Source organism: Rhododendron vialii, chromosome 12a (genome assembly GCF_030253575.1).
Source record: "Rhododendron vialii isolate Sample 1 chromosome 12a, ASM3025357v1".
Lineage (NCBI taxonomy): Eukaryota > Viridiplantae > Streptophyta > Magnoliopsida > Ericales > Ericaceae > Rhododendron > Rhododendron vialii.
The window spans coordinates 2,135,502-2,159,917 of NC_080568.1; the positions used below are offsets into that span (position 1 = coordinate 2,135,502).

The 24,416-nt window shown below is 38.6% G+C and overlaps 3 protein-coding genes across 5 annotated transcripts; 2 read left to right on the plus strand and 1 right to left on the minus strand.

The window, feature by feature from the left end:
* Positions 1-257: 257 nt before the first annotated feature.
* On the plus strand, positions 258-2,983 carry LOC131311868 (scarecrow-like protein 23). The gene is made up of 2 exons (XM_058339487.1): positions 258-862; positions 1,843-2,983. The coding sequence occupies exons 1-2, from the start codon at positions 491-493 to the stop codon at positions 2,788-2,790; spliced, it is 1,320 nt and encodes a 439-aa protein (XP_058195470.1). The 5' UTR covers positions 258-490; the 3' UTR covers positions 2,791-2,983.
* Positions 2,984-4,203: 1,220 nt separating this feature from the next.
* LOC131311859 (uncharacterized) lies at positions 4,204-17,624 on the minus strand. 3 transcript variants are annotated; one of them, XM_058339459.1, is made up of 5 exons: positions 17,451-17,624; positions 9,062-9,179; positions 5,294-8,434; positions 5,018-5,176; positions 4,204-4,749 (listed from the first exon to the last, which is right to left on the minus strand). In XM_058339459.1, the coding sequence occupies exons 2-5, from the start codon at positions 9,143-9,145 to the stop codon at positions 4,516-4,518; spliced, it is 3,618 nt and encodes a 1,205-aa protein (XP_058195442.1). In that variant the 5' UTR covers positions 9,146-9,179; positions 17,451-17,624; the 3' UTR covers positions 4,204-4,515. The 3 variants fall into 3 exon arrangements, with proteins under 3 accessions (XP_058195442.1, XP_058195440.1, XP_058195443.1); XM_058339457.1 differs by having other exon boundaries at positions 9,062-9,175; positions 17,451-17,606; XM_058339460.1 differs by lacking the exon at positions 17,451-17,624 and adding an exon at positions 10,037-10,412.
* Positions 17,625-23,017: 5,393 nt separating this feature from the next.
* On the plus strand, positions 23,018-24,411 carry LOC131311875 (uncharacterized). Its single transcript, XM_058339494.1, has 2 exons — positions 23,018-23,508; positions 24,129-24,411. Exons 1-2 carry the CDS (start codon positions 23,416-23,418, stop codon positions 24,252-24,254), a joined length of 219 nt encoding a protein of 72 aa, XP_058195477.1. The 5' UTR covers positions 23,018-23,415; the 3' UTR covers positions 24,255-24,411.
* The last annotated feature ends 5 nt before the right edge of the window (positions 24,412-24,416 follow it).

A 24,416-nucleotide genomic window follows, 5' to 3' on the forward strand; every position in this document is an offset into this window, starting at 1 on the left:
AATAGTATCCGATCAATGTGATTTTTAATATAATCGACACGATCATTTTTGTGAGCCCGAAAAAAACCCACAAATGACTAAAATTGAACTGGACCGGAGGGAGGCATAATGAACAACTCTCGATCGTTGATTGATGAGATAAGATCCGAGCGCTAACGGCTCAAAAGTGAACAGCACAGCACAGTATTGTCTCCGCAGCACCAACCCGAAGTTCTCATGAGAATCTCATCCCTCCCCCATCTCTCTCCTCTCTCCCTCTCTCTCTCCTGAAAGATCAACCCCAAAGACTGCCAGCCAGAAAGACTTTTCACAGGGCCCTATCCATCTTTCCAACTCTCTCTCTCTCTCTCTCTCTCTCTCTCTGCACAACCCTCTCCTTGTCTCGTCCTCAAAGTTTTGTCAATTCTCACTAAAAACCTTTCTCCAAAAAAGCCCTTCACCTTTTGATTCCCTTTCTTCAAAACTTCTCCTTGTCTTTCATTTCCCCATCATGCTACACAGCCTAATCCCTCAATCTCCCATCAACTCAAACCCTAACCCCAATTCCCCCACCTCCCCCATCCCAATGAAAGCCGCCGGCGAATCCTCCGGCGACCACGACGGCGACGCCTCCAAACGCCATAAAAGTTTCTCCGGCGAGGTTTCAATTTCCGGCCAGAAAGCGGCGACCAAGGAATTGGCGATGAGCGAAGGCGAGAGCGAGTCGTTACGGCTGTTGGGGCTGTTGCTACAGTGCGCCGAGTGCGTGGCGATGGATAACCTTGACGATGCGGCCGGTTTTGTACCGGAGATATCGGAGCTGTCGTCGCCGTTTGGATCGTCGGCGGAGCGAGTGGCGGCGTACTTCGGCGATGCGTTACAGGCAAGGAAAATTCTACACCCTCAAGTTTCTAGTAATATACTCTTGTAACCAGTAATTATGGTGTCTTAGATTTTCCACAATTGTTGTTCTTGTCGAGAGCAATTTTGTTCACCATCGCCTTGGAACATTCGGTGAGCTACATTGCAGGTCTTGATTTATCGAAACCGATCATTTTGTATAGCTAGGTTTGTTTGGAGATCAGCTCAGTTGAATAGCAACAAGTACTTGATCAAAAAAAATCTAATTCTTGGGTGTAGGTAGAAGAACTGGATAAGCAAAATTCGATTTTTCTGATAAGCTCTTACCGATATCCTATCCAATTGAGCTGAATTTTGGATGGTGTAAACAAATTGATTCGTACAAAATGAGTGGCTTTAGTACTGAAATGGAACCTGCAACATATCTCACACCGAATGCGGGTAGAGTTACCCTCACCCAAGAGGTGAATTGCTCGATGCAGGATTTTCTGTGTCGAAAATCCATGTGACTCCGAAGAATTTTCCGGCCATTAGATTTAAAATATTAAAAAAAAACACAATCCAAACGGCCGGAAAGACTCTCGGCACAAGGGTTTTCAGCGAAAGAGGAGATTGGACCCGGAATTGCTCTCGTTGTTGCCTCTTTCTTTCATGAGTATTCCGTTAAAAGTATGACATGACTTCACTTATTTTCGTATCACACAATACTTCCAATTCTAACGTCCCAATGCAACGATCACTATAATGCTTTTGAACGAAGTCCCAATTTTTTTTGAAGTAAGAGTAACTTTTAATTTTTCTTCCTATGTATTTATATTGGCCACATTAACGTCTAATTCCTGACTTCGTCCCTAGTGATTGTCAGCTCATATATGGCATTGACTTCAAATGCTTTTGGACAAAGTATCAAAATTTTCTTTTGGAAATTATTTTTCTTTTTCTTGGTTTGTATTTACGTTGGCCGCTCTAACGTCTAATTCCTGGCTTCGTTCCTGTTTACAGGCTCGGATAATCAGCTCGTGCCTCGGTGCCTACTCCCCAATCAACATCAAAACCCTAACCCTGGCTCACAGTCACAAAATCTTCAATGCCCTCCAATCCTACAATTCAATTAGTCCGCTAATCAAGTTCTCTCACTTCACCGCCAACCAAGCCATCTTCCAAGCCCTCGATGGTGAGGATCACGTCCACATCATCGACCTCGACATAATGCAAGGCCTTCAATGGCCAGGACTGTTCCACATTCTAGCTTCCCGCCCTAAAAAAATCCGATCGATTCGAATCACCGGTGTTGGATCTTCGATTGAGCTTCTTGAGTCCACTGGACGTCGACTCGCCGAGTTCGCAAGTTCATTCGGTCTGCCCTTCGAGTTTCACCCGGTGGAAGGGAAGATAGGGAACATAACGGACCTGAGTCAACTCGGGGTGAGAGAGGGAGATACTATTGTGGTGCATTGGATGCACCACTGTTTGTATGATATAACGGGGAGCGACTACGGGACGTTGAGATTGTTGACTTTACTAAGGCCCAAATTGATCACGACCGTTGAACAAGATCTGAGTCATAGCGGGAATTTTTTAGGGAGGTTTGTTGAGGCGTTGCATTACTACTCGGCCTTGTTTGATGCTTTAGGGGACGGATTGGGTGCGGACAGCGTAGAACGGCATCAGGTGGAGTATCAGTTGTTTGGGTGCGAGATTAGGAATATCGTCGCCGTCGGTGGGCCCAAGAGGACGGGTGAGGTGAAGGTGGAGAGGTGTGGGGATGAGTTGGGTCGGGTCGGGTTTCAACCCGTTTCGTTGGCAGGTAACCCGGCGACCCAGGCTAGTTTGTTGCTTGGGATGTTCCCTTGGAAAGGGTATACTTTGGTGGAAGAAAATGGGTGTTTGAAATTGGGATGGAAGGATTTGTCTTTGTTGACTGCTTCTGCTTGGCAGCCGTCCGATTAGATTACTTTATTGGATTGGGATGGGGACCGGTTTGGTGGTGGTGGTAGAGAATGGGTGGTTGAAGAGAAAGGCTTTTATTTATTATTTCATTATTTTTTGTTCATATGGTAAGCATATTATGTCATCTTGTGGAGGCAGTCTTTTTCACTTTGCTGTAATTCTTTAATGGAAGAAAAACTTGTAATTTTGCTCATGTTGATCGTTGAGAGAACTGTCATTTGTTATGGTGAAAAACCAAATAAGAAAGCTTGGCCCTTGGGTAAGCAATTGTATAGATTTTTTATGGTGAAGTTGGAGAGTAATTTTGGGTGAAGATATGCTCATTCCGTGTCTCACTTTTCAAATTGAAACCATTCAATTTTTCCGTATTCATTGTTTAGGAAACCATGATAAAATTCAACTCAATCAAGTACCGATAAGTGCTTTAAGCTTATCGGGCGGGCTGATGAAGCAGCGTTAAGCCTTTGTAATTTGCAAATTCGTTTCGGCACGCTGTTCTTGGCAATAGAGTTCTGACGAAATTAATAATGAAGAGATATACCTAATTTTACCAGATACTTGGATTGGATTAGGAATTTCACTTTCTTATGTTTTTTTGGCATATAAATAAATACTTCATGAATGTAATTGTATATCACGTACTAGTAAAATTGAACACGTACTCGAAACACGTTTAATTTGGATCATAAATATGAATATATGGCCGGCCACCGTGCAAATAGAGTTCAATCTGATTTTTTTTTATCTTTCCAACAAACCTTCTAAACAAATAAAATTAAATTTAGCATTCTAAATAAAACACAACTACCTTCACATCTCATTTTCAATGTAAAAACTACACAAACCTCTCCCTGGGGTTTCCGGCTACTACAAACATCTCCCCTCAAGTATTCAAAATCTCCTCTCAAGTATTCAAAATCGAACTAATCTCGTTTTTTTGCTTCACATTCCTGTTTCATTTTCCATATTCCGTTAGTCATCCGTTACCAAGGCCCCCGATGTGCTAAAGTCAGCAAACTAGTTAAATTTTAAACTCAAATACCCTTTACATCAATGTAAAAAGATAAATCCGTCCTCTATCACTTCCTGAGTAATCATTGGGTGCTCGTGTAGCAATAATGCCACACAAATAGAAGTACTGTATTTTAGATGTGGTTGAATCAGGTTACATATCACTTCAAAACGAGGTTTCCAATCAAATATGTCTATATTGCAAAAAAAGTCACTGTCAAACCATTCTGACAGAGAAAATTACAAAATTCCGCTAGGAAAAAGTTTCTCTCCTTGCTAACCATAGCCTTCTGAGCCAAGGCTGATAATAGATAAAATACCATAAACTCAGACGGTAAAAAGTGAAGGCCTCTCAAGAAGAGAAGCTTCATTTGACCAACCATTTGAATTACCAAAAAACCATAGCAAAAAATCAATCAAAACACTACATACAAGCTTGAATGATACATGAACCAACTGTCCTTTTGTTCTTTTTTCGCATACCGGTAAGGGCTAGAAATCAAAAACCAATTCCCTGACCAACTTCAAACTCATAACTTAAAAATGCATACCCATTATACTTCCCAATCTGCACTTATTATAACTAAATAACCACCTAAACAATCCCAACCCAACCCTGAAAAACACACACCCCCCCCCCCCCCCCCCCCCCCCCCAAAAAAAAAAAAAAAAAGAGTATAAATAAAGGCAAAACCGAAATCTAGAAAGCAATCACTAATACCTTTTTCCAAGAATTATGCCAATAATAACAGACACCAGTGCCACGCCTAAAACGACCTTGAAAGTCGCGAGAGGAGAAACTGCAGCCTCAGTTGTTTGAGTGTGGACTCCCTCAGCAGTTGGTGTTTGTGCAGATGTTGCAGCTTCTAGCTTTTTCTTACTCTTTCGTTTCGATGGAGTAGAAAAAGTCGAGCCAATGTCTCTCGATTTCACCTCCATTCCATCATCCTGCGGACACAATATGTGCACCACCATTAGCTGATTAGAATTGATTTAAGAACTAATCTCAAACATGTGAACAAGTCAAAATCGTTGCACGTGCAAATTTACATCATTGATAGTTTTGGGGCACTTTACTAGATGATCACAGGTATTATTCTGTAATGCATGGAAAATCATTGAAATCTTTTCCCCAGTACATGTATATATGTGTATATACGTGTGCATGTGCATACAGAAGTGCACCCATGGTTACAGAATTAAGGATAAAACATACCTTCTGTTGGGATTTAGTATCAGCTAGCTGCAATTTCTGCTCAAGCTCTTTCACTTGCTTTTCTAGAGCTGCAACCACTTCATTCTTAGCTTCAACCTCTCCAAAGGAATGCTTCAGAGCCGCTTCTCGTTCCACTTCCTTTTGAGAATCTGCTTCTCTCTGTTACAATGGAAAACCCAAATCCACAACATCTCTTAAATAATTACCCAAATATAATTTCTTTACAGCAAAGTAAAACTGTATCAAAAGGCATTAGTACTTTCACGAGGCATATACCTGAGATTGTAGTTTCTGCCCTTCAACCGCAAGCTGCTCTGTCAAATCTTCTATCAACTTCTTTGAAGAGGAAAGCTGTTCCAGTGCTTCATCCTTCTCGGTAACAGTAGCAGAAAGTTTCGCTTCTAGTTCATTTAGTTTGGACTCATATGCCGCCAATTCCTGAGTAAGCTTCAAATTCGACTCACCAAACCCTTCTCTCTCTTTCTCAAACAGACCGGACTTGTTCTGCATCTCCTCAACAATGCCTTTCAAACCCTTCAATTTCACAAGGGTCTGTTCCAACTCAATCTTTTGACTCTCTATGATACCAGTTGCTTCATGAACCTGTTCTTCATACTTCTTTATCTGGCTTTCGAGCGCACTTAGCTTTTCAGTCAAATCTGTCGCTTCCAAATCTCTATGACTAAACTTCAGAATGGCTTCTTCTAACTCTCTTTCAGCCTCTGAAATCCGGGCTTCAGCTGCTATGTGAAGTTCAGATGCTTTAGAGTGCTTATCGGCTAACTCAGCAATAGTATTCATGTGAGAAGCCAGTTGCTGATCAGTAGCTTCCTTTTCACCATAGGCGGCGTTCAATGACTCTTGAAGCTCACTAACCTTCGTTTTCAGCTGTGCATTTGTCTCGGCTAACAATTCACTTTCAGAGGAAAACTGTGCAGCCTTTTCTTCCACCTCTGAAATCTTGCTTTTGAGTTCTTCATTGAACTTCTCTGAAGAAGCAAATTTTTCAGCTGCTTCGGCTATCTGCTCTTCGTAAACCTTCACTTGATTTTCAAGAATCGCTAGTTTCTCGTAAAGTGACTTTGCCTCTGAATCCCTGGTGCTGTAGTTTGCAAATGCTTCTTGGAGTTTCAGCTCTGAGTCCCTACTTACAGACTCATGTAAAGTTTCAAGCTCTGAGTGTTTCAAAGTAGCTTCATTCAACACTTTGCCTTGGTGCTCTAGTTGCTCCTCAGCCGACTTCAGTTTTTCCATAACCTCACTTTCTCTCATCCCAGCAGCTTTAAGATCAGCCTCAATGCTTTCCAATTTTTGTTGAGTGAGATTCAATTCGTTACGCAAGACTTCAAGGAGTGTTTCGGTTTCAGAAAGCTTCTCACTTGAATTCCTGAACCCATCTTCTAAATTTTTCTTCTCTTCTGTCGTTACATTCACGATGTCAGTTAACTCCTTCTCCTTTTCATTGGCCGTTTGAAGTGCAACCTCAAGGCTTGATGCTTTTGATTGGAATGCTTCGAGTTCCATTTCAAGTTCAGATATCTTATCCAACTTGTTCTTTGATTCAGCTTCTGTATCCCCACATTTCTTTTCCAACACGCTTATTTGTTCCTCGAGCTCCTGGATTCTGTACTTCTCTGCTTCTAGCAACAGCTCCAACTCGCTAACCTTTTTGCCAGCATCATCTGCTTTCGAATGAGACATCTGGATTAGATCTTCAAGTTCAAGGCTGCGTTGATGCGTTGTAGTAGCTCTTCCCTCATGTTCAGCACACTTCTCTTCAGCAATCTTTAAGGCAGACTCCATCTCAGTCACCTTGTCCTCGTATACTTGTATTTTGCCACTCATCTGTTTCTTTTCTTCCTCAACCTCTTCGATTTTCGCACCGAGTTCCAAATTTTTCTCTGAAACTTTCCTCAGTTCTCTTTCAGCGTCATTGCTTTTCAGCTCTAGCAGGTTGATCAGTTGCTCCAGTTCAGCATTTTTCTGCTCGGCGGCTATAAAACGCGCCTCAAGCTCTCCCAGTTGTAATTTAGCTTCTTCAGCTGCTGCATTTGAAGCTTGTACTATATCTTCAAGCACAACATTCTTTTGTAGGGCAGTCGTTGCTGCATATCCGGATTCGTGGTGGAGCTCTTCAAGAGATTTTAGCTTCTGTTCCAGCTCAGCAATATTTGCCAAAGCTTGAGACAGAAGAGCATCAGCTTTACAAAAGTTATCATCCGATGACTGCAACTTTGCCTCGAGATCATCACATGCCTCCTTCATCTGAGCCGCATTACTGTTTAAATCTGCCACAGCAGCTTCTAGAGCTTCTTTTTCTTTCATTACTTTGGAAAGTTCTTCTTGTATTGTCGAAACACTTGAAACGTGTGCTTCCTTTGATTGTACTTCCTCGTTTAACTTCGATTTGGCTTCTTCTAACTCGGTCTCCTTAACTTGAAGATTTTCTTTTGTAGACAATAACAAATTCTCTAGTGCAGAGAAATCTTCCTTCAACTGTGATTCCGATGCCTTTCTCAAATCAACTTCTTGAGTCAGTTCATCTAGAACGGCTTCCTTTGAAGCGAGCCTCTGCTCAATTTCCACCACTTGTGATTTGGAAACCTCCAACTCTCCTTGAACCGTGGAAAGCTCAGCCGCTGTACTTTTCAGTGCTTCTTCAACCTTCTGGTTTTCGGCAATCTTCTTGTAAAGGTCCTTGACCTCTTCTTGTAAGCAAGCCATCTGATCCTCCACTTCTTTCGCACTCAACTTTGCCATTTCGAGCAACTTTTCAAACTCCAAGGCCTTTTTCGTCTCTAACTCAGCATGTGAGCCGCTCTCCTTGTGTAACTCCTCGAACTTACGTGCCTCACCCGTAGAAGATTGCAGCTCTTGCTGTAGCTCCTCCATCTTCTTTCTTGAGCTCTCAAGCTCAAGGTTGAGACTTTCAAATGATTCCTTCACGTCAGCCAGCTCCTTGTGCTTCGCATCTTGGGCTTCCAAAGCCTCTTGCAAGGCCTTAAGTTGTATACCGTATCTCTCCTCTGATTCAACAACCTGCTCTTCTAGTTTCTTGTGACTAAGCTCCAGTTCTTCGTATTTCTTTCCGCTCTCCTCCAGCTTTGCCTTTGTAATGGATACTTCTTCCTTCAGCTGAGAATTTTCAGCTTCGGAATGTTTTAGGGATCCGGCTACTCTATCCAATTCGAACTCCAGTTCTTTGACCTTTTCCTGTGTTTCCAGAAGTTCTCTGCTTGCAGTGGAATTGCTTGAGCTTCGTTCAATGACCGATGGCTTCTCCTTCTCAGCATAATGTGGTTCATCCTTTCCATCTAAGGGCTCCTTCTCTACTTTTATGAATTCACCTTCCAAGGCCGTTTCATCTTCTTCTTTCTTTCCTTCTATTGAGATTTGGCTCAAATCTTCTTTGATGATCTGCAAAAGGATTTTGATACGAACAGAACTTTGAGAACCATATACAGTTTTAAAACCGTGTAAAACTAGTTCCTTTTGAAACGAGAGAATACCAAAGGGTTCAATAAAAAAGCTGATGATCTATTATATGGTGTTCTAAAGTTACATAGTAAAGATGTCATGACTACGAGTACAAGACAACAAAAAAACTAGTCCACTTCCACTCCAAACACACGCACGCATCATAGAAAGAGGACATTGGATTTTTTTCCTGCCTATTAAACACCAACTCCAGCAATTACTTCCCGCCTATATGGCCATGACTGATGCACATGCTCATGATAATTTCTACAAGCAACCTGCTGTTTCAGCCTCCGGCTGATCGCCAACTGGAAGTTCAGTGGAAAATGCAACAGTTATAATGCGCAACATGTATCACATTTCAAACGAATCCTCTTTGTTTCTTATACAGTTCAAACAAGTTTTCTTTAAAGTTACCCTTGTTAATTTTCTGGGAAGTATATGGAATGGACACTATTGAAACTTTTAAGTTTTAACAGTCATCACCGACAAATATTTTTCTTTCAATTGCTACAGGTTACATAATACAAAACAAAAAAATGGTAAAGCAACAGAGCTTACAGCTACCTTAGCGGAATCAGTATTGCTGTCCGCCTTGTCGAGTACCTTCATCACTGGTACTTCCGAACTTACTTGCAACTCTTCTTCCATATCTCAATGAACTGCACCTTACCAAAGTTTCTTTCTGGGGAAACACAAGAGGATGATTAGATCACAAGCTGGAAGATTCAAAACGAAAGGGCCACACAATTTCAACATTTCAAGACCATAAACGGGACTTCTGCACAAAAGTCTACCAGGGAGAAGATTTCATCGTACTTCCTCATGTCAATTTAGCTATAGTCATATGGAGCAAGCTATGGTACACCTATGAAATGATGCAGGTTTTCAACACTGCTTTTTTCTCCGCACAACTCAAAACTAATTCTAAATTGGTACCAAATAGTAAGGCACTTGTACATCATTTTCACTTCTCTATTTTGTATGGAGGAAGCCTAATTGCCTTCATTGTATAATGAAATCGCAACTTGCATCAGTCGAGGTATTTTTGTGGATGGGTTAATCTCATGTCTGATTAGTTGGCTAGCGCAAGGCCATATCAAACAAAAATATAAACAAGTCAAGTTAAAAGACCAAAACATTAGGGAGATTCAGCTGCAGGTCCAAAGCCCATGAATTTTGCAATATTAGGTGCATCCATATTAAACCTAAGGCGGGAAGTCCCTTCCATTATAAAATAACGAGAGACTCAAACAACCTGTACAACGCAATCTACGCACTCATCATTACTGATATACCCTCCCCGCTACATCAACCACCTCCACGAACTTTCCAGCATCATCTTGACCACTGGTGACCAGGTGTGGTAATGATGTAGCGGGAAGGGGGCGTGAATATAGTATTTGGAAAGGTGCGTTGAGAATTAAGGACAGTTTGTCCAAAAAAATACCTCCCCCAAGTTTAGAGGACTCTAAGACATTAGCACGTATAGAATAATGAACTAGTACAATATTACAAAATACAAACATACATTGCACATACCAATTGTCTCACAAGTCAAAAGTGCTACCCTTGGTGCCCTATGCGCTTTGACAAGATTACAGAAGATGAAATGGTGCTCTAAGGGAATTTCTCACAACTGGAGAGACAAGCGAAAATAGGATTTCTTGCTTTCTCAGAGGAAACAGATTCAATACTATTGTAAATGGAGTTGTATTTCCCTTTCTCCTCTGATTGTAGTAACGAGAATAATACCATAACCTTGTGGTGAATTATCCAATAGAGCTAATGAACGAACCAAGATAGTAGAATTAAACTTGTGTTCGGCTCATTAAATGTTGGAGATCAGTTCAAGCACGAACATTTTTTGAAGTTTGTTAAGTTTCAAACGTAGCTTGAACAGGTTAAGTTCATGTTCAGCTCGGTTGAAGCCAATTGATATTAATTCCCCTGACAAACATACTAAGGTTAACATATTCATAAATCTGTTCAATTTTGAGACCAACCTTCAACATTTCACATGGGTTCCTTTTTCACCCCTAATCCTACTTGCATGGTTCAAAAGCGTTCTGGGTTGTAGTTCACTCAAATTAGCTGGATTGCAACATAAATAGGAAAGATTACGAAAATACCCCTTTATTCCCATGATTTGTCAACTTCAATAAACCAAAACACAGTTTGCAACCTTAATCAAAGGCCTAAACTATAATTACACCGTCCTAAATAAAGTACTAGTACTCATTTTTTTATGGACTAGTGAATGGAATATGGTGACAGGCTGTTTGTCTTTTGCAAAAAACAGTGCATAGAAATGTCCACCCCACCCACTTAAACAGGTAAGCTTAGCTCGAAACGTTCATTTGAGAGGTGTAAAGATCCAAAGCTATACAAATCATGACCTCACGTACTTCGACGTGGGACCAACCCCATGCATCCTTGTAAGTCTATCACATGGTTTCAGACACTATTTAAGTCTGTCCTTTGGCAGACAGAAGAAATGCTACACAACCGAAGTTTTCGGGAGTGATTTTTTCATTCTCCAAATTTTTAACCACATTCTAAAAGAGAAGTGCAAAAATCTAACTTTTGGAGGGCGAAAATCAATTCCCTGAAGTTTTTACTGTTACTGAATTATACTGGTATTTTTGGACCTCCCAAGCATCCTAGAGTAAACAAAAAGTGAGCGACTCAAGTGAAGAATAATTTCCAAGTAATTGGTTTATCTCTGTAGGTTTGAACCCGTAAGATATCACCTCCCATTTTCCTAGAAACTAAGCACAAGAGAGAGAGAGAGTGCGACAGGCTAAAAATAGAGTTCCAACATAATTCCTGGATAGACTAAAAATTAAACGGAAAAAATTTACAATGCTTCTTCATCTCATGGGTAAATAATTTTCCCCTATCAAGAGGTATTTGATACAGGTAAGGTCCATTCAGCCTTTTAATTTACTCAGAAAAACTTACCATCTCTTTCATTCCCTTTTATTTCTTACTACTAAATTAATGGCAGGTCCAAGACTGGCATATTTAGGCAGAGAATCTACATTGTTTAATTTGTTTGGCAGGTGCTTGACGTTCAGTGTCACCCAAATATAATAATAAATCACTAAAATCGTGCAGGACCACAGCTAATGAAAAGCTGAGAGATGAGGTTGGAATACAGCAAAAGCATTAAAAAAAGAGAAAATGGTATAATAATAAAGATAAAGATAATATATAAAATCGAAAGAAAAAGAGAGAGAGAGAAAGGAAGAATATTAATCATATAGTATCATTAGACAAGCCCACGGGGCTTCCTGTAATTGAGGGGTGGGTTATAATTCAAAGTTTAAAAACTGCGAAATGGTAGTAGAAATGTTATGCATGATGAGAGGCAAATGGAACAGTTCCTTCACAAAATCATGGCAAACGGGCCATCATCGAGACCCGGAATTTCATCATGAAATCAGGTGTCTTTAAATGTCTAGCCTACTCAAGAGGGGATGAGAAAGAGGTACCATTAAGCAATATACAAGTGGTACAAGCCCAAAGGACATCAACCTCCACACCAATTACTTGATTTTTTTTTTCTTTCTCGAAACTTATTTTTGACGAACTTCTCTAAAATTATTTGCTGTGAAGGATTTTTATGTTCTCTGGGGAGGGGTAATCAATACTGTTGTGGATAAGTTATTGGACCCACAACTATGATGTGTCCAGGTGCCAAAAGCTAAGGTAGATTAAAGCCAATAGTGGTCCTAGATTGATACACTCTTATTTGTCTCGTCTTTGGGACATTGTTATTATCCCCAAGGTTAGTCTGCATTCTCGAGAGGCAAGCAACTGATTCATGGTGTAAAAAGACTTGACTATGAGTGTGAGAACCCATCCCAAGTCCCACATCGATTGATCGGCAAAAGAGGAAATGGCGTGGGACGTTATAATGAGCTTGGATTTCTCAGGTCGCTCATAGTTGAACTCTATTACAAATTTTAACTACCTGTTTCGGTGAAAACCCATACCGAACCGAAAATCATGGTTTTAGTTATGGTTTAGAAACTGATGGTTTTGGTTTTTTATTTTTGTTTTGATTTTGCCAATAACCGTATTGAACTGCACCGTTGCCATCTCTATAATGAATGGCATAATCGGAAAAAAATAAAAGCAAATAGAAGATGAAAAATAACAGTAGAGCCTCTTGGACAAATAGGTATATATATAGGTAGTTATGTAATTACATTCCGGTTTTGTCACCTAAAATTAAAATCGTAACCGAACTGGACGGTTTTTATAATTCAATAACCAAAACCACGGTTAAAATTTATGTTAAAAGAAGCACCATATGGTTTGGGTAACCAACAGTTTGAGCGGGATTGTCATCTCTAATCAAGCATTTCGCACTCTTGACGAGAATCAACCCTAGCTTCTCGTCAACCCTAGCCTTCCATGTGGGAGAGGTGAGGAATTCTTATTATGCTACAAGCCCATTGCGCCTTTATGGTAACCCACCCTGGCAACACATGTGACCGATTGTGAACGCACCAGATGGATAGAAGTTATAACCATTAACTTGTGGGACCCTTAAAGATTTCTTTGTAGAGAAATCTATGTACACAGCCTGTTAAAGGATCCAACTCCACTAGGCTCTGCTGTGAACTTTTCTTTTTTGTGTTTGAATGTGTTACGATAATTGGAATAAATACATTTTCTAGAGTTTTAGCAAGGATTCCAATCGAATATCCATTTTTTTTAAAGACAAATAGTTCGGAAATCATATTTCTTTAATGTGTACCCCTCATAGGCCCAAGCATGTGATGTAATTCGTTCATTTTGTTTGGCCTACAAATTGTCTTGATCAACCATTGAAAACAACCCGAACAAAATACATTTGTATTGAAAAAACTTATGGACTAGTATTAATTTGAGAGAAAACTTCTAGAAAAGATAAACGTTGGTGACAAACATTATAAAATTGCGCAAAGAGTTAAGCCAACGTTACAAAGAACTTCAAGACATTATAGCTATTCTTGGGTTGGACGAATTATCTGCAGAGGAACGTTTAACCGTATCAGGAGCACGAAAAAATTGAGCGTTTTTTATAACAACCTTTTGTTGTAGCAGAAGTATTTACCGATTCTGGGGTGAAATATGTTGGTCTAGCAGATGCCTCAATAATGTTTTTTTTAGTCCCTTACGGCCTGTTTGGATGAAGGATTTGATTTTGGGTAGATATAGAAAGAATGTGGATTTGAGGGTGGATATAGAATTAGGGATAATATGTAAGAAGGGTGAGCCCACGTCATAAGAATGGTGGATTTGTAATCCAGTGTTTGGATGATTAGTTGAGAAAGGAGATTTGGAAGGTGGATATGAGAAAATAAGTTGTCAAATGACTTAATTGCCCCGATTTTTATTACTTTAATGGACAAATTAGATCATTTTTTTTATAATTAGAGTAAATAAATTTTATCATTACTTGTGGGATAAACTAAATTCATTTTATCTTATAAATTTTTAAACCGTATTATTTATTAGAAAAAATATTATTTTCAAAAAAAAAACCGCAATTGGAAAGTGATATATATATATATATATATATATATATATATATATATAGAGTACTGTATATATATAAGGAGTACTGTACGGGTATATAAGTAAAGTTCGTCCTCTCTCCAGTCAAAAAAAAAAAAAAATACATCATCTTCTCCGTCTCATCCTCCGCAACCCATGCCCCTACACCAACCCCATCCTCTGTAACCAAGGACCGGATTAAAGGAGGGGGCGGAGATGTAGTCCGGCCGCATTGCAAATCCAGGGCTAAATCCGGCATCCAAACAGGTCGTTACTTCCTCCGTCCCAAAATAAGAGACCTTTTTAAAAAAACATGTCATTTTCAATTACTTATATTTTTCAATGTGAGTATTAAAAAATATACAATATGAATCTTGTTTAATAAATTTTAATTAGTTTTATTAAACAACGTTTTCAAAATAACATAAAACTTCATAAATCGAAAGATATAAGTATTTTAAAATGACACGGAGTTCCAAAAAGGTCACTCATTTTGGAATTGATAGAGTATATTATTTTGAAATGTCCCAAAATGTTAGTCCAAAAGTCAAGGAATAAAGTATTTATATTTCCAAAACCGATCCTCATAAATGTTTAAAAATAAATTTAAAAGTGAGAATCGAAGGACAATAATGAAAATTGAACCCAACTTTTTGAGGAGACATGCATAATTGCACGTCCTTTTAAAAAGTTAAAAATTCCAAAAGGAACTACTAACAAAGTGGGAAAGAGAGAGTGAACAAACGGCGTCAATATGACCAACCCCATCTAAAAGGTAAAAAACAAACGGCGTCAATAAAGAAAATGTCAAAGAATTGAACTTTAGAAAAAAAGGAAAGTGACTATTGACCAAAAATGAATTTAATTGAAAAAAAGAAAACTAATTTAAGCAAAAAGGGTGGGTTTGGTACCATGCCTTCCAGATTCGAGTCTTTTGACCATTCGCTTTTCTTTTCTTTTTTTCCACAGCCAAATAAAGCGGCGCCAGATATACAACAGCGTGGCGGTTAGAGCTGAGCAACGGACACGAAACACGATAACACAACACGAACCGAACAAGAAATTAACGGGTTAGGGTTGGACATTTCTAACACGAAACACGAAAATGACACGACTCGAGAATACGAATTCTAAATGGGTCGGGTTCGGGTTGAACACGCGAGACACGAAATTGACACGACCAACACGGTTACTAATATGTGTCATCCATTAACACGAACATATATATATAATATATGGTATTTCTGTAATTCTATATAGAGTTGGGCAACGGACGATAACACGACACGAACCGGACACGAAGTTAACGGGTTAGGGTTGAGCATTTCTGACACGAAACACGAAAATGACACAACTCGAGAAACACAAATTCTAAATGGTTCGGGTTCCGGTTGGGTGGTTTGTAACACGAACTCGATTGACACGACACGAACACAACCAGTTACCCAGGTCTAGTGGTGGTACCGTTGAACAGATGGAGTGCCACAACAGAAAATCTAAGGTTCCCGACGGAGGGATCCCGACCGAATTCCCGATGGCGCGTCTAGCCCACTCCAGCCATCGGATGCCGTTAATTCTCTTGATGGCCCACTCGGGTTTTTTTATATAAAATTTTTGGACGGCTCAGATCAGCCTTCCGGTGGCCGGAGTGGGCCCGGCGCACCATCGGGAATTTAGTTGGGATCCCTCCGTCGAGAATTGTACCACCTCTCATGTCACAAATACGCGCTTTATTTTTTCAATTATAAATTTGGAGATGAAATCCAAAAGAAATTCTTTTTGTTTTCCATTTAATTTTTGAACAAAGTCATGTGCGCCAATGACTGGATATGTAAGATGGACGCGTTTGCGATAGATGCGTATACAGATATTTTATATTTTAGTTTCAGATTTTGCTGCAAATTTTCGATTTCGGATATTAGTAGAAATTGAAAAATAGAAATTGAAAAATAGGTTTTTTGCAGCTGCAAGATTATGAAATTTTTTTTTTTTTTTTTTTGAAAAATTGTGTTACAGAATCTCAAAAGCTACCCAAATCCATTGTTGAAATTTTGACGATTTTATTTATTTTTTAGCTTTTCAGAATCTGTAGAATCGAGAATCTGTTTTCTAGAACTTTTTTGTGAAATACTCCAACTGATTTTGAAAAGCTGAATTCTCAAAATCTGCAAAAACAATTTCTCGCAAACATGCACAATGTCCCGGTATGCTCAACCATAATTACGCCATCGTAATCTCAAACTTTCTATTTGCACACGTCTACACCACACATTACACCAAAAAAATCAAATTAATCGATTTTTTATATTTGCATGATCAATATAGATTTGTCTCATAATGAGTTTTTTGAAACATATCGATCAACCATTTCCATATAATCAATGTTGTCGGAACAAGGACTAATGATATCCAACCAATTATAGTTCTTAAGAATAATACTCGGCATACTCTACAAACTGAATAGTACTCTCTCTGTCCCGATTTGTTTGTCCATTTTCACTATGTGGGACCTTTTATAAAATTGTCTATATGTTTCAATTTATAATGTTTTTTATATGCAATATAGCTATTGTTTGATAAATCTCAATTAGATTTAAAATATGATATTTTTGAAATTATGTAAAACATTATAAATTGTGAGATATAGACAATTTTTTAAAAAGCACGTATGTCGAAATTGGACAAACAAACCGGAACGGAAGGAGTGGTAGTTTATATCACGAATACGAAATTTCGCTTGAGCACACCAACCACCCTACGCCCCAATAGTGCATTGGCGTACTACGAGGAACCTTGTCCTTAATTGTTTTCATCCAAAGTAAAAATAAGATGAAGAAAACAAAGCGATTCAGATCAAAGGCTGATAAGGATAGAAGAATGGAAACTTGTTTGAAGAAAATTGACCGATTCGATTCAGAGGAAAAAAGGTTAATTAACTCAAAGATCAGAATCACTCACTCGCTTACTCCAACGATCTTAGAATTTAGTTGCAACTTGAACGTAAACAATTCAAAACACCAAATCGATCACAGAAAGATAGATCAGCACAACAGCTAATATGCACGGAAAAAGTAAGTATAGTTATCGTGATTTTCACGATTCGCTGTTATTGTCATCATCAAATGAAACAAGCACAAGAGATCAAAATTGGAACGGAAAAGCAGTTAGTTGATTCTGATCCCATACGTCATCGATCAGTTCGATTCTAATCGATGATTCTGATCCGATACGTCGTCGATCAGAATCGAATCAATTGCGCGTGAATCAAAGCGACTATAAACCAAAAAGAGAAACAGCAACTCTCAAAACTTTACAACAGTTACGAAGATTATGATAATGATGAGCAGAATTGAAACAGCAACTCTCAAACAGTAATAGCAGAAAGGAGAATAGATTTGCTTACTTGCTTGCTTCCTTGGCTAAGAGATTGAGGATCGATTGCTTGTGCTTTTCGGAAATGCTTTTCTTCTCGTTTCGTTGTTGGTTTCTGTTTCCTCGAAATGAAAACCAGAGAGAGAAACAGAGGGCGATGATCAAGTGAGAGAGAGAGAGTAATAGAGAAAGTTATGTATATGTATACGCTTCTCTTTCTCTCTCTAGTTTTGTCTGTCCCAGAGTGCTGTGGGCCAGTGGCCGGGCCCTCTCATAGCAATTTTTTTTTACAGAAAGTCTGCTTGCACAGCAAAGACTGTACAGCAGCCGTGATTTACATACCAATTTTGCGCTCGTAAATTTTGAAGCAAAGTTAGATGATTCGTAAACACCATTTTCGATATCGGATTGAGATGATTTTTTACAGGGACCATAAACGAAGTATTTTGAACAAAATGAGCGGCTCCGATCATCTTTGCGAGACTCGAGACGAACGCAAAACTGATCTGTGCACGACTGCTGTGCAAGTAGCAGCGTTGTGTTTTTTTATCCGACTCTCACAGCAAATTTGAACAGAAGTTCTAAAGTTTAGGCCGCTGTTTTTATTTATTTGTTTATTTACTCCCTCCGTCCCATAATATTTGTCCAGTCCGCAATAATATTTGTCCAGTCCGCAAAACGAGTACTATAAAATAATGTATTTCTTTCAAGAAAAAATTCAAATTTTTTTCATAAGTTAAAAGAACTCGTCAAGATCTAGTAAATTGTTGAATTTTTTTCCAACTTTTTTTACAAAAATTGTATTATTTTTACGTCTCTGTTTTGCGGACCGGACAAATATTATGGGACGGAGGGAGTATTTATTACTAATGCAGAATGTATTGGCAACTATTGTTCGACCCAGAGCAAGTACATCAAACAATGTAAAATGCATTTTTTCTCTATTTTTGAGAGAAAATTCACAAAAACTTGTTTGCATTAGGTTAGGTAAAAGAAGACGTAAAACCAATTTGTGAATAATTTTTAGTCATTTTTACCTAAGCACTATTCATACTTTTCTTTTTCTATTGTTTCTTTTCTCTCTCCTTTCTCCTTTCTCCTCTCTTTATTTTTAATATTGGAAAAAGGAAAAAATAATATTTTAATAGATGATAGGTAAAATGGATTGTATTGGTGTAGTTGTAAAAAAAATTGATAGCTAAAATAAAATTGAGAACTGTTCATAGGGTAGTTTATCTTTACACTGGTAAACTAGCTCTAAGGCGTTTCTGGTAAGGTACAAGTTGTGCACAATTTCTAATAGCTATTTGTAGTCAAGTTGTTTCCTCTAAACTAAAAACTGTAGAAAATGTGTTGAATGTATGAGTTTAATATGAACAACTTCACAAAAGCCAATAAATTGTAGTGCAAAAATTTTAGTGAAACTTATTTTCCTCTCAATCCTCGCCCTCACTTTTGATAACTTAGAATGATTTTAGAAGACGCGTTCGCACTTGCACTCCACATTTTGCTTGCACATTATGTGACTAATGGGGAAACACGGATAAAAGCCTTTTCAGGTATCATTCCGTATTTTTCTTTTAGGCTCTATTTGGAACCCATGGAAATGAAAGAAAAATAAAAGAGAAGGAAAATGGGAGGAAAAAATTAGAGTACTATTTACTACACTTGAAATTCTTATTTTCTTCATCCTTTCTCTTCCAACCAAACAATGGAAGGGAAATTTTTTTAATTTTCCTTTCTTTTCCTTTCCTTTCCATGGGTTCCAACACATAGCCTTAATCTTTGGATGTTATGAATCTATTTGGTTGAGGTAAAAAAGGGTAAAAAACCTTCTATTCTATGTTAACCATTTCTCATTTATCTCTTATACCTTCAAAATTTATTGAATTTTTGGTGGGGGTGAAAATGATTCTCCTTGTATATAATTTCTTTTAAAAATCTTTTTATTGCGCAAATTTGTATGCAAATTCAAAATTCTGATCATAATGAAACTACAAGTTGCAAATGGATTGTCGTGTGCAGGTCATGTAGTATAGGTTCATTACGAATCCTATCTTTGATAGTTTATGCCGTTACGAGTTTTCTAATCTTTGTATTACTCTTCAGTATTTTTGTCATTCAAATCGATTTTTATTTTTTTATTTTTACAAGGAATTGACCTTGTTGTCAATTGGTAAGTTGAGACTTGGTGGTAACTATTTACCATTTGATCAAATTTTTTATTCTTTTAAAATGTTACTATTGTGCTAACTTGTACTTCTCATTTTCTTTTCTTTCAAGAAACAATGTAGTAAAAACTATGGAAGGTGAAACCGTGAAAGGCATCCATCCATTCATACCCAAAAAAGATGCACTTAACACAACATAGGATATTTTCCAAAGATAAGATTGGATTTTCGGATGAATTTCCTTAATCCGTTTCAATTACCAGAAGATTAATTTCCTGTAATCCTTTTTGTTCATTACGTAGATGAACAGATTATAACGTACGTGGACCGCATTAAAGAAATTTGAACGGGAGATATTGATCACTTTACTTTGGCTCAAAATTGATTTAAGAAAATGTTCCGGAATTACTACTTTCTTGCATTTGTTGTTACGGATATTTATTCACAATGTAAATGTGATATATGTATTCTCATTTCCAATAAAAACCTCAAATTCTATTCTATTCACGCCTTTCATTTCACGAAGTAAACAATATAATAAAATCTCAACTCATATTAGATTAGCGTCATAATAAGTGGTCAGATTCTCATTTCCAATAAAATCTCAACTCGATTATATTAAAGTCGTCCTTTTTATTGACAATAGACGTTGCTTCAAAAAGATAAAGAACAAGTATTGACACGGGCTTGGATCGATGGATATAACCATAAGTTTTCTTTTTTGTTTCGTAAATTTTCATTTGCCATTTCAAACAAACTAGAGCTGATAAACAAGTTCTTCAAGCATAATTTGAAAACTTAACTAGTTTCAAAAATATGTTTACATTTAATTTGTTGATTAGATAGAGCTCAAACGAATTTTACGAGCTGATCAAATGCTAAACTTGTGTAGCTTGAGTTTTTTAAACATCATAAGATGCACATGGTGAGTAATAGCTTATCCAAGTTAAGTTTGTTAAAGTAAAAATCTGATCTCGAACGAGTTTTAACGCGCAAATATAAACTCAAAAGCGAATAACTTGGTTCCTTTATCAGTCTTAAAAACAACACAACCAATGAAAAAAAAAGGAGAATCCTACAAAGATTTCGTAAAACATAAGTACTATTGAAGTTTGGAAAGCATTGGTAAAGGGCCATTTTAGTCATTGCACAATTGGAATGAGGAAGTCCCACTTTTTGGTCCGAGATGGGACGGCCCATTGGCGACCGACCAAACCGCCCCTCTATACTTTACAACGACGATGGCTGCGTCTCAACGATAAAGACGGTTTACCTTTTCCTCATCCGTGCCAGCTTAACTCTTCTGTTGGGAAATACTAAAAATAGTCCTGGACTTGGGGATTCTGTAGTGCGGAGAGTACATTACAGGGTGTAGTGCAGTATTTCGGCGGTTGTCTTTACTACAGGGTGTAGTGCAACATATTGATCGTCTGTCTCGACAGATCTCAGATCGATAATAGCAGGAACTAAGATAAAATGTAGATCATTGTTTGTCAAACGGACGACTCTGATGCCGCATTAAAGAATTTCAATTTCAACAACCCCGGGAACGATATTATATGTTATATAAAGAGATAAAAATGTGGACGAAAATATGTAAAATTTGTATAAAAGTTTGTCACATTCTAGCTGAGTTGCTGGCTCATTTGCAGCTGTAGTCACTCTCAAGAAAATATTCTTTGCACTCGACAGCCCATGGTTATATAATGGGTTCTGCTATGCACACAGATAGTAATACTATACAGATTTTGCACAGTTTTTTTTGGAGCCTATTTCGGATTTTACAAAAATTAGTTGAACTGCTCAAAATTTTGAAGGATTATTGGAAAAAATCAGCTCAATCTAATTTCGTTAAATATTCTTATAGACTTCGTAGGGCAAACCAAATAGTTTCGTCCTATGAATTCTGGAAAAAACACTTACCGATATCCGATTGAGCTGTTTTTTTTCAATGAGGACAAAAAATGAACCCCACAAAAAATATGTACAACATCTGTGTTAAAAAGTCAACCCGAAAGTGATGTATGGATTGTTTTGTCCAAATTCTGATAATCACGGTGATTGACAAATATTTAACCTCCGGTCGGATAAGTTACGACTCAAATCCGAACATTTCAGGGCGGATGAGTTCTCTTAGGGTCACACTCAGCACTCAGGCGGTTCACCTCCGTTGGTCATCTCAGCCCAGTGAGCCCATCATTTCATTGAGAAAAGAAAAAGATGCTCGAACTATATTTTCTAGAGAGAGAGAGAGAGTGGAGGAGGACAAGTTCAATTCTGAGACTAAAATCACGGCCGTCAGAAACGGAATTGACCAGTAGTTGAACCGTCCCTTTGTTCTTGGCTTGGTTTGGTTTGGTTTGGAGGCGTTCAAATCTTCCGCTCAACGGTCAACAGACCGACGCCCCAACGTGGAAGTCTAATTAATTAGCTCAATTCCGTTTCATATGGGGTTTGAAAATGCAAGCAATTAATTAGTGAAAACAGAATTTCATGACAAAATTTGTCATAGTATTAGTTTTATTGTGCATCTTCGAGACATTTTTCTTCCCTATTCTTCGAAAGCTAGGACATTAGTGGGTCAAATTATTATTCGAACGCAAGTGGAGTGTTAGCTCAATGATAAGAATCATGTACTCTCATATATATAAAACTTTGGCTCCACCTTCGCTAACAACAACTAAAACTTCTAGAATTATGGTAATTTATTTGATCGGCTAGACCTGGTGATTTATTTGGTATGTATATGTGAGATGACAATTATATGCATCTAGAATTAATCAATCTGAATCCTCGAATACCTAGATTTTGAGGCATAGTTGAGTGATTGAGTTGCTTCCTTAGAGCTCCTCCATCTACAAGATCAGGAGTTCAACTCCCACCCCTCCCGGCCCTTAGAATATAATAGAAGTATACAAGTTGTCTGGCCAAAAAAACCCCCGAAAAACGCCTCGAACACTTGGGGAAGACCCGAGTCACATAATTCGCGAGCGAGAACGAGTCTCTGAAACACATATCAAACCAAAGAATTTCGCAAGAGCGAGGATAGAAAGCACGAGCGCAATGTGAGATTGAGAGCGGGAGCGTCAGACATTATAGTATGAAGGATTACGTGATTAAAGTTAAGACAAACAAAGAAAAACGCAAGACAAAAGAAAAAGATAAAGCATTGGGGAGGAAATGAGATTGCATTGGCCCAAACAGACAAGTATACTGATTAGTGGACCCAAGGGCCAACACTGTCAACTTTAGCCCAGCCCAAGCCCAAGCTTTTCCACTGGGACAGTGTCACCCTACAAATAAATGGTGCTGTGGTGGCCCAAGCTCGTAAATTGTGCTTTTGTGGTGGCCCAAGCTTATCCTTTGATTGTGTGACCAACACCAACCATCTTTTATACGAGGCAATCTTACCAGAAGATCCTCTTCTGTGCCGAAAATCCATATATCTCTGTACTGAAGAGATTTTCCGGATGTTAGATTTAAAACATAAAAAAAATACACACATGCAATCCAACAACCGAAAGAACACACAATCTAATCTTATCCGATACATAATCTTCTGTGCTGAAAACCCATGTACCTCAGTGCAGAAGGGGTTTTCTGGACGTTAGATTTAAAACATAAAAATTAAAAAAAACACACAGACACAATCCAACAATCGAAAACCCTTCAGCCTTGGCAAAGAGCCAAAAAAAAATTCGGGACAGAAAAGATTGTACCCCATATTATCCCTTGTGCGTTGTTCTATGAAATTGGATGAGAAGAGTTGAAAGTATCTGAAGAATTCGCTTCAGAATTTCCGCCTAACAAAAGAAGGTGAAAGAAATGGACGCAATGCAACTAGCCGTTCCCGTACTGGGAATTGTAGCAGTTGCTGCTGTTACCTTCTATGCAGTCAGCTTCGCTGAGCTCAGAGAGGTAATAATACTCCTACTTGCTCTCTCTCTCTCTCTCTCTCTCTCTCTCACCACCGGGGTGGTAGTTCAAGTGGCTAAGGCAGCAGGGGTTAAAACCCTCCCCTTCCCACCGGTCCTGAGTTTGAGTCGACCGGTTGGGATGTGAGGGCCTCATGTCTATTTGCATTTTGGTGGGGGGTTTTGGCGACGAGTCCCTCGACGTTGTGATGGACAAATGTTTTCTTTCCGACCGGATCAGTTATGGCTCAAATCCGGACATTTCAAGGTGGAGATAAGTTATTCTATGGTCACAAGGGGATCAACTACTCTGGTCGCCCCAGACCCCCACCCCAGCCCACTTTTTGGCCGGTCTAGCAAAACAAAATAGAAAATACTCTCTGCCTTCTCATTGATGTACGAAAATGAATTACACAAATTCGGTTTCATCTTATGAGTGCGGGTCCCGCGTGCACCATGTGAGTTCTAAACACATCGGACGGTACTACTATTCGGTTTCAGGACACTAATGTGTCTGGCTCCGTGTTCGGATATCTATGTCGCATCGTTGGTATGAATTTATTTGTATTTGCGTATGTGCGTGTGGATATGTATGTGATGGTAGTGTGCATAAAAACTGTGCAGAAATCATTGCAAGATTTATTTGATTCGGAAGAAGATGAGAATGGAGGAGGAGGATACAAGCCATATGAGAGCTCAAGAGAGAGGCGTGCTAGAAGAAAGGCTGAAAAACAGTCCAAGGAGCCTTGACCGTTCATTACAAGGCTTCTTTTGTTCCGCTCCTATGTAAGGCACCCGAATTCGATTGTACCCATGTTCCGATGTACTTTCAAATTTACAGGATCGTGTTTTGAGATTTTCCCGTTTCAATTCCAGTGTATTTTTAATAAATTACAGGATTACGTTCTGGGA

Excerpts from the sequence above, each read along its gene's own strand:
- LOC131311875 (XM_058339494.1), top strand. The coding sequence starts at position 23,416 with ATGGACGCAATGCAACTAGCCGTTCCCGTACTGGGAATTGTAGCAGTT. Across the intron at positions 23,509-24,128 it reads GCTTCGCTGAGCTCAGAGAG|AAATCATTGCAAGATTTATT; the intron begins GTAATAATACTC and ends AAAACTGTGCAG.
- LOC131311859 (XM_058339459.1), bottom strand. The coding sequence starts at position 9,145 with ATGGAAGAAGAGTTGCAAGTAAGTTCGGAAGTACCAGTGATGAAGGTA. Across the intron at positions 8,435-9,061 it reads GCAATACTGATTCCGCTAAG|ATCATCAAAGAAGATTTGAG; the intron begins GTAGCTGTAAGC and ends ATCCTTTTGCAG. Across the intron at positions 5,177-5,293 it reads GGCAGAAACTACAATCTCAG|AGAGAAGCAGATTCTCAAAA; the intron begins GTATATGCCTCG and ends CCATTGTAACAG.
- LOC131311868 (XM_058339487.1), top strand. The coding sequence starts at position 491 with ATGCTACACAGCCTAATCCCTCAATCTCCCATCAACTCAAACCCTAAC. Across the intron at positions 863-1,842 it reads ACTTCGGCGATGCGTTACAG|GCTCGGATAATCAGCTCGTG; the intron begins GCAAGGAAAATT and ends TCCTGTTTACAG.